We start from the raw sequence: 9170 nt of genomic DNA, 5'->3' as shown, positions 1-9170 counted from the left end.
TCCAATACGGGCGCGCTGTGTGATGAGAGCAATCCATTTGCTCCATGTGGCGTCGGTGGCGTGGTGAGTAGTAGGAACCTTTCCTTTGAACATCCACCCCAGCACTGGTAGTCGGGGTGCCAGGAGGAGTTGTGCTTCCGTGCCAATCACCTCCGAGGCGGCTTGAACTCCTTCATAGGCAGCCAAGATTTCCTTCTCTGTTGGGGTGTAGTTGGCTTCGGACCCTTTGAAACTTCGGCTCCAGAATCCCAATGGTCGACCTCGAGTCTCACTAGGCACCTTCTGCCAAAGGCTCCAGGACAGGCCATTGTTCCCGGCTGCAGAGTAGAGCACATTATTGACCTCTGGTCCTGTTCTGACTGGGCCAAGGGCTAGAGCATGAGCGATCTCCTGCTTGATCTGGGTGAAGGCTTGTTGCTGCTCAGGGCCCCCCAGTGGAAATCGTTCTTTTTGCGGGTAACCAGGTAAAGAGGGCTCACAATCTGGCTATACTCGGGAATGTGCATCCTCCAAAAACCTATGGCACCTAGGAAAGCTTGTGTTTCCTTCTTGCTGGTTGGTGGGGACATAGCGGTGATCTTGTTGATGACCTCAGTGTGAATCTGGCGCCGTCCGTCTTGCCATTTCACTCCCAGGAACTGGATTTCTCGGGCAGGTCCCTTGACTTTGCTTTTCTTGATGGCGAAGCCAGCTTCTAGCAGTATCTGGATGATCCTCTTACCTCTCTCAAACACTTCTGCCGCTGTGCTCCCCCACACAATGATATCATCGATGTACTGCAGGTGTTCTGGAGCCTCACCTTTTTCTAGTGCAGTCTGGATCAGTCCATGGCAGATAGTGGGACTATGTTTCCACCCCTGGGGTAGTCGGTTCCAGGAGTACTGCACGCCCCTCCAGGTGAAAGCAAACTGAGGCCTGCATTCTGCTGTCAGAGGAATGGAAAAAAATGCATTAGCAATATCAATAGTGGCATACCACTTCGCTGCCTTGGACTCCAGCTCGTACTGGAGTTCCAGCATATCCGGTACAGCGGCGCTCAGCGGTGGAGTCACTTCATTTAAGCCACGATAGTCCACAGTCAATCTCCATTCTCCGTCAGATTTGCGCACAGGCCAGATGGGGCTGTTGAAGGGTGAGTGGGTTTTGCTAACCACCCCTTGGCTCTCCAGCTCACGAATCATCCTGTGGATGGGGATCACGGCATCTCGATCCGTCCGATACTGCCGGCGGTGCACTGTTGAGGTCGCAATTGGCACGAGTTGCTCTTCTACCCTCAGGAGTCCTACTGCAGACGGGTTTTCTGACAGTCCAGGCAAGGTGTTCAATTGCTCGATGTCCTCTGCCTTTACAGCAGCTATGCCAAAAGCCCACCTGAGTCCCTTCGGGTCTTTGTAATGGCCGTTCCGGAGGAAGTCTATGCCCAGAATACACGGGGCCTCTGGGCCAGTCACAATAGGATGTTTCTGCCACTCCTTCCCAGTCAGGCTCACCTCGGCTTCCACCAGGGTCAATTGCTGTGATCCCCCTGTCACACCAGCAATGGAAACAGGCTCTGCCCCCACATGTCCCGATGGTATCAGGGTACACTGTGCACCAGTATCAACTAAGGCATCGTATTTTTGTGGCTCTGATGTGCCAGGCCATCGGATCCACACCGTCTAGAAGATCCGGTTTTCCCGTGCCTCTCCCTGGCTAGAGGCAGGGCCCCTCTAACACTGGTTATTATTCCTCTCCTGGGTATACATACTAGAGGTCCCTTCAAGGGGATCTGACAGATCGTACCCAAAAGCTTGGTCATGGGAGGTTGAGGCTACCTTCACCTTGGTGGAACTCCCCCGGTTAGAGTTTCCCTCCTTGAGTTGACGGACCCGTGCTGCCAGGACAGAAGTGGGTTTCCCATCCCACCTCCCCATGTCTTCCCCGTGGTCACACAGGAAGAACCACAGATTAGCCCTTGGGGTGTACCCTCTCTCTCTAGCTGGAGAATGTTGGGGTCTGACTTTGGGGCCTGTGACTCGTATGGGTGCTGCATTAACCTTCCTCATTTCCTCCCTCATCTCTTCTTTGAACTCCTTAATCACAGCTGAGATATGAGCCTGCATTGGGCCATTAATCATACTCTCATAATTCCTAAGTTTGTTGGCAACAGAGCCCACTGTCTCTCGGTTAGTGTCAGCATCAATTGTTGCAATGAAAGTGGTGTACTGAAATGGCCCAAGATTTGCCAGACTCCACAGCATTTGCCCTGTGCACCTGACCTTGTCGGGGTCATTATTATGTTGTCCATCCCTCCCAAAGAGTACCTCTAATACTGCCACTTCCCTCAGCTGTTGGATCCCTTCCTCCAGGGTCTTCCAGCGCATTCTATGGTGGTGCTCCTGCATTCTCTCCCTGTGGACAAACCTCTCTCTGACACTCATTAAAAGCCGCTCCCAGAGAGAAAGGGATCCTGGCTCCCTTACAAAAATCTGATTCATACCTGAGTCCTGGGTTAAGGGTCCCAAGTTCCTTGCCTCACCACCGTCCAGCTGCACGCCTGTACCCATAAGGTCCCAGACCCGGAGTAACCAGGTAGTATAAGCCTCACGCCCTCGTCGCACAATGTCTTTGTGCAGATTACGGAGACTTTCGTACGTCAGGGACTCGGTGATGATTGCAACCTCTGGCTCCCCTGTGGGTTGTGAGGGCCCTCCCCTATCTGGGTGCTCTGCTTTCATCTTAGACCTCCTTGTTTCTACCGGGGCAACTGCTGCTGGCTGTGACTGCCTTTGTGGTTCAGCTGGAACCTGGACAGTTGTAACATTTGTGGGTTCCACAGCTGTACTATTAGACTGTCCCTCTTCAAGGCAAAGGGCGGGTTTCTCACCAGCTGGTGAAATGCACTCCTTCAGCATCTCTTGCATCTCCTGCATCTCCTTAACCAGCACCCTCACCCAATCTGGGTGGTTCGTTTCTGAGGCAGGCTCTGGGGCAGGGTCAGGCTCTGGAGCAGCAGCATCTCCAGTCTCTGGGGTAGTGTCAGTCTCTGCAGCAGCATCTTTAGTCTCTGGTGTAGGTGTCAGGGTAGTTATCCAGGTTAATCTTCTCTTATCTCTGAGTGCTAAACATAACAGGCATATCAGCAACACCACCCATTGTATGATATCATTAGCACTTCGAGTGGATCTTAACCCTTCGAAAACTGGTGGAGCAGACCCAAAAAGATGGTTAAAAGGTTGGGAGAAAGTTTCCCCCCGTGTCATTTCCTCACAGTAGGTACCATTATTAAAGTAACTCCAAAAACATGCAGTTAGTGTGTGATAGCTCTGAATCCATGTACCTGCCATCCAGAGGAAATTAAAGATCCATGAATCCTTCACCCAGAGGACAAACTTGATAACAGACACAGTAGCCTTAGTTATAGGACCCATATTTAGATAAGGGCCTGTAAATGGGAAGTATACACTTGCGATCACATGCCACCCAAACCAGGGAAAACTAGACTACATGGTGGTACTTAAAAATTAAATTACCTAAGAACTGTTAATCCCTTTTTTTCTCAATGCCCTCGAGCCCCACGTTGGGCGCCAAAATCTGTCTTAGTTTGAAAAGACAGGAGTCTGTGAAGAAAGGCAAAAGCCTCCTGTGAAGTGGAAAAGGTAAACCCCCTCCTTCCGAATTATCACAATTTCAGAATTAAAAGGGCTCTCAGGCAAAGATATGAGAATGGGAATAACAGTTTTTTACTAGGAAGGAAAAAAAAAACTAAATAACAATGCAATTTAGCACAAGCAAAAAAAAAAACACTGGCAGAGTGAGAAAAACCTGACACCCTGAGAAGTTAGGGTGTTGATAGTAGTCCAGCCAGATGGTGGCTGCTCCTCCTGGAGCGGCAATCTGCAGAAGGGTGTAGGTCCTTTCTGAAGATGCGGCGAAGGAGCAGCTGGGCCTGGTTCCTGATTCCTCTGGGAAATCCGGCGAAGAAGGCTTTCTGTTGTCTCAGAAATGCTTGTTTTATGGTGGCAGGGATGCTTGGCTCCTCCCTCTGGGTGGAGCATCTCACAATGGGATGATGTAACTAGTCTTACCAGCCACAGTGAGTAATTCAATAGCCCATTAACAGGAGATTATCTTCCTGGCAGTGTCATTGTTCTTGAAAGAGATAAGAAAAACTGCCTAACTCCCAACAGATGGCAAAAATAGAATACATACTTATTTTACAAGCCAGGACAGCCGTGCTTGAGGGCAGAGTCACCACCTTCCACAGGCGGACGTCCCAAGGCAGCGGCATTGGTGCCATGGTGAGAGAGAGACTCTGATGGGGCACGAGCCCTGCGCTGCAGCTGCCCTCCCTCTCCCTCATGCAGGCACCGTAAAGACACATGTGTCAGCTCTGAAACTAAATCCTGGACGTGCTTGCAACAAAGAACAAAGGAGGCGCCGGAGAAAAGCTGGGTCTTCTATGGCTCAGTTTTGCTCTCCACTTGGGGAATCACAGAATGCCACAGCACGTTGTGCTGCAAAGTATCAGAAAGATCATCCAGTTCCCACCGCCCTGCCACGGACACAGGTGCTGTGCAGGCGCAGCTGTCACTAGGATTGGAAGAACACTTTTCCATGTTTACCTTTTCTCTCCTGGATTTCAAGCTAACATGAAAAAATCGGCTGGTTACAGCTGAATTTTGTGGCTCACAGGACTTGGAATAGCAGTCTCCAGCGGGCCATGGGATGTCCATTCGGCCTTTGCTAGATCATCCCAATGGACCTCAGCTCTCCCTGATAGGTTTATAGAATGTTAATCCTGCCCTAGATTCCTCCCCTGCCATGCCCTCCTTGGTTGGTTGCCCTATACCACTCCCCCCTATAAAAACCTCTGCAGACCCCCGGAGCTTTTCTGAGGCGTTGTTCCTGCAGCTGACCTCGAGGCCAGACCACAGGACTTGGTGACCTGTGGCCTTCCAAGGCTTCGATTCTGCAGGTGCCCCTGAGGGCAGTGTGGCACTTGGTGCCCCAGAGCTTTTCTGAGGCATCTCCCACCCCTGCCTCCAGTGCCCTCGAGGCCAGACCACAATCCCTGACAGGAGTCTCCTGTCATTGTGGCAGGAGCCCTTGAGACCAGAGCGCAGGGCTTGCTGTCCTGTAGCCTTCCTGAGGCTTCTCTCTGGAAGGTGCATTCCAGGACTGCTGCAGGACCTGCTGCTAACTTGGAGATTTTCCAAGGCATCTCTCCTGCAAGTACCCACAAATCCAGTCACTGACATGGAGCAGAGACCCCCGAGAGTGCCCAAGCTGGCCTGGCTGGAGGAGGAGGAAGATGAGACCACTGCCACCCTGCTGGATTTGCTTTTGGAGAGGGGTGTTTCCAGACCAGAGCAAGTAAGCAGCCTGTGGCCATGCTTCAACTCCCTCATGAGTCACATGGCTTCCCCAGCCACACCTGCTGGTCCCTGTGAGCCTTTGAGGCCATCACAGTGCGGTGGGAAGGGAAGCACTTCTCTGGGGACACTGGGAACATCGCTCCCTCTGGCAGCTTTCCACATCGCCCCGTGCCTTCTCCAGGTGCCCGCCATGGTGAGATACATCCACCAGTGGCTCATGGCCAATGATTCTGCTGAGCACAGGCTGAACAGGACTCTGCTGCATCTCGCCGAAGCACAGCCAAATGACGCAGTAATGACACTGCTGCGTGTGGCCCCGTCCTGTGACAGGTATGGGGCCCACCTGCCCAGAGGGCTCAGGGCTCCCCAGCCCATCGCCCTGTACAGCTTATCCCGGGTGTCTGACCAACAAAGGGTTCCAGGGCCCTCTGGCTGCTCCCTTTCCCAGCCCTGGCATGTCAGCCCCGAGCCTGCTGCCATGCTCCCTCGCTGCTCCTCAGGGGCCTGTCCCCACAGGGCTGGGCTGCCTGGGTGCTGCTGGCGAGGGGCAGTGGGCAGAGGCAGAGCTGGCGGTCAGCCCGGGCCCCTAGAGATACCCAGGCCACGGTGCTGTGCCTGAGACCCCCTGAGACAGAGCTCTAACCCCGCAGAGCTGCCATGGCCATGTGGAAGACCATCATGTCCTCGCCCAGGACCGCGAAGCTGGCGCAGCGGATTCTCCTGGATGTGCTGGGGAGCTGGCCGAAGCACAGCACGTGCACCTCCGATGGGGACAAAACGGGTGTCTTTGCCCTAGCTGTGAGTTTTGGCCAGTGGCCTTTGCTGGCCCCAAAGCCGCCTCTCCTGCAGCTCTCCTTCCTCCTTCTCCCACTGCATCTCCCTGCCTCAGGTGCTGGCCTGAAACCTGGCCTAGGGGCAGCTGCAGGGCCACCGGTCCCGCTGCTGCCCCTGTGTTTCTCTGGGCCTCTCCCTGCCACGCTCTGGCCCTGCCACACAGACACCTCGGCACTGAGCGCGGTCTCGGGGGGCTTTGTCCTTTGCAGGCAACTGTGGTGATGTGGAAGATCCTCCAGGAGCCCTGTGTCTCACACATCGTGAAGGTGCACTCCTCCCGTGTACTTGTGCATCTGCTCTTCCAAGTGTTCTTCAGCACAGAAGAGACGCCAGAGGAGGTTGATACCTTCTGGAAGGGATGCCAGGAGCAACACGGCCTTGCCACCAGCCCCAACAGGTGCTCCATTCCAGTCCTCCTGTCCCTGCCGCATCAACAGGGCAGGAGCCACTGCTCCCAGTGTGACCTGGGCGTTGCTCTGCACACAGGTTTGTCGTGCGGACCCTGAAGTCCCTGCTGTGCCTAGAGCAGTACAAGGATGTGGTGATGGCAATGGAACGCAGGTGTGGCTGGGACACGCTGCTCTGTGCTGACACCCAGCACTATGCCGTGGGTCTGCTGGCCAGGTTAGACCCCCTTCTCCCCGCTGCCTCTGACATTTGTGCTCTGCCCCTGGGGGGCCCAACACAGTCCCCGTGGTCGTGGGCCAGAGGGCCTTGTCACTGAGGGATGGCCAAGCAGACTGGAAAAGGCTGGGAGAAGAGAGAGCACAGAAGGAGACACCTCCTAAAGGGCCCAAGTCCCCTTGCAGGGTCGTGGTGGAAGACCAGACCTCTGTGAACCTATCCTCGGAGAGATTTTCTTCAGGGTCCTGGTCCCTTTTTCGCCCTCCTAGGGAGATGCGCCATGCTTGTCTTGAGTTGTGTTGCAGTATTGCACTCCACCTCCTCTGGCTGCTCAGCACACAGGAGCCACGCTGGGATCTGCCCGCCCTGGCATTCCTTGTGGAGGTGAGCCTGTTGGCCAGCGCTGCCTCGCTGAGCTGCCTCCCAGCTCTCTGCCCTCTCGTAGCCACAGCGGCCAGGACGGTGCCCACGCCCTGTGCTGCTGCCTGGGCCCAGCCCTGTGCGGTTCTGGGCTCCGGCCGGCCGGGTCCCCTGTCACTGCCCCGTGCCTTTCAGGTCCTCGAGTGCCTAGATTCAAGTGAAAGTGATGACAGTGTTGTGGAGGTCTCATCAAGGTACCTGCAGAGCGAGTGCAGGGAGTGGCGTCTCCTGGCGCTCAGGGCCCTTCTCGAGCTCATTGACAATCCCTCGATGGTGAGAAGGGGGCAGTGGCTGAAGCTGTGCTGGGAATGTAGTCACTTGGGCGTGGCTTCAGGCGCTGGGGCAGCTGCTCCCAGCTCTCCCCTTTTGGCTTCCTGAGCGCCTTGGGACAGGCCTTTGGCCTCTAGGCCATGCCGCAGCAGGGTGGTGTTTCAACAACTTGTGTTCCACACAGGCTGAAAAAATGTGGAGCCTGACTGAAAGCCTCATGGACCTACTGTGGGACAGTGATGCAGAGATAGCTGGGATGACACTTATCGCACTCAGCTTTATATTCTTGCATAAATACATCCTGATGTCAACTCCCATTGCCCTGCAGCTGGCTGAGGCACTTGTGCCACTCTTTGACCAGGTAAGGTTCTGTGCCCCCAGACACAGTCACTGGGTGCTGCCTGGAGACCTGGTGCCCTGTGGATTTGCAGGCCTGTGCCCAGGCAGGCCTGGAGGAGCCAAAGCGGAGGTATTTTTTCCTTTTTTTCATATAGGATAATAGCCAGGTACAGCTGCTCTCCATAACACTCTTTAGAGAAACGATGGGGTTTTTGGAAAAGGAAGAAAAGCCTTTGGAAAGGCCTGTGCACCAGAGCCTGCTGCCACTCTTCTTCCACTGCCATGATGAGAATGGGCGCGTGGCAGAGGTGAGGACTTCGTGGGCTGCTGCTGTCCCCCTGGCAGGGCGCTCGGCTGTCTCCTGCCCTGGCGGGCTGCAGCCTCCTCCAGGCCTTGGCACAGGCACGTGGGTCCTGTGCCCTGGGCTGTGGGGCCATCCCAGTATCTCTGCTGCTCTCCAGGCTTCTCAGGAAACGCTGCTTTGTGTGGCCGAGTTCCTGAAGAGAAGGGATCTTGCGAGACTGGTGAAGAAGGAGAAACTCTGGATTTTCACCAACCGCCTAGTAAGGATGGCTGGGAAGCCCCAGGCTCAGCCTGGAGAAGCCCCCTGAGCGCAGTGCTCGGTGTGTGGGCTGGCAGCTGTGCCCCTGCCCGGTGCTGCACCCAGAGGCCGCACTGGCTCTTCTCCAGGCTCCTGTGGGCCCCAGCGGGGTGCCGATGGAGCCCCGGCCCGGCGGGGCTGCGGGGCGGCCCCGCGGCTCCCCGGGCAGCAGCCGGCCCTCTGCCCCCTCCAGAGCCCGGTGCCAGCGGCTGCTGGCCGGGCCTCGGGGCTGTGCGGGCAGGGAAGGCCGGGGCAGGGTGCAGGGAGCGCCCGGCCCAGGGGCCGAGCCCGCGCCAACCCTTCCCTCCTGCCGCTCTCTCCAGCTGGAAGAAGACAGGAGCCGAGCGGCCGAGATCCTGCGCCAGGCCCTGCCCTACCTGGACAGCCCACAGGAGCCCCTGCGAGAGGCGGCCGTCAGGTTCATGGGCGAGCCACGATCCCGGGATCCCTCCCCGCCCCGTCGCAGCTCAGCCCCAGTCCCGGCTGCTGCCCCGGCAGCGCCATCCAGGCCCGGCGCCGTGGAGCCCCGCCTGGCCTCGGCGCTGCTGCCGCCCTCCGGCAGCCGTGCCGTGGGGCGGCAGCGTGCGGCAAGGGCCCGGGCTGAGCCCTGCCGGGCCACCAGGGCGTGTGGCCACAGGGCTGGCAGCGCCGCTGGCAGGGAGCTGTGCCGCTGGGGCCGTGACAGCCTCTGTGTTCACAGGGATCGCCGGGCGGAGCTTGAGGGG

General features: G+C 56.6%; 1 protein-coding gene and 1 long non-coding RNA gene across 2 annotated transcripts in view; one reads left to right on the top strand and one right to left on the bottom strand.

Annotated features, from left to right (window-relative positions):
• The window catches only part of LOC137477554 (maestro heat-like repeat-containing protein family member 6), a 123552-nt gene extending 115082 nt beyond the window's left edge, over positions 1 to 8470 (top strand). The window contains exon 9 of the mRNA XM_068196779.1: positions 8306 to 8470. Coding sequence (XP_068052880.1) covers positions 8306 to 8455 — 150 coding nt within the window. The 3' untranslated portion in view covers positions 8456 to 8470. The remainder of the gene's footprint in view (positions 1 to 8305) is intronic.
• LOC137477518 (uncharacterized) lies at positions 465 to 4205 on the bottom strand. The gene is made up of 2 exons (XR_011001042.1): positions 2867 to 4205; positions 465 to 2786 (listed from the first exon to the last, which is right to left on the bottom strand). It is a non-coding gene; the product is annotated as an uncharacterized lncRNA (long non-coding RNA).
• Positions 8471 to 9170: the final 700 nt, after the last annotated feature.

This window comes from Anomalospiza imberbis, chromosome 7 (genome assembly GCF_031753505.1).
Source record: "Anomalospiza imberbis isolate Cuckoo-Finch-1a 21T00152 chromosome 7, ASM3175350v1, whole genome shotgun sequence".
Taxonomy (NCBI): domain Eukaryota; kingdom Metazoa; phylum Chordata; class Aves; order Passeriformes; family Viduidae; genus Anomalospiza; species Anomalospiza imberbis.
This window is presented reverse-complemented; position numbering and strand designations above follow the sequence as displayed.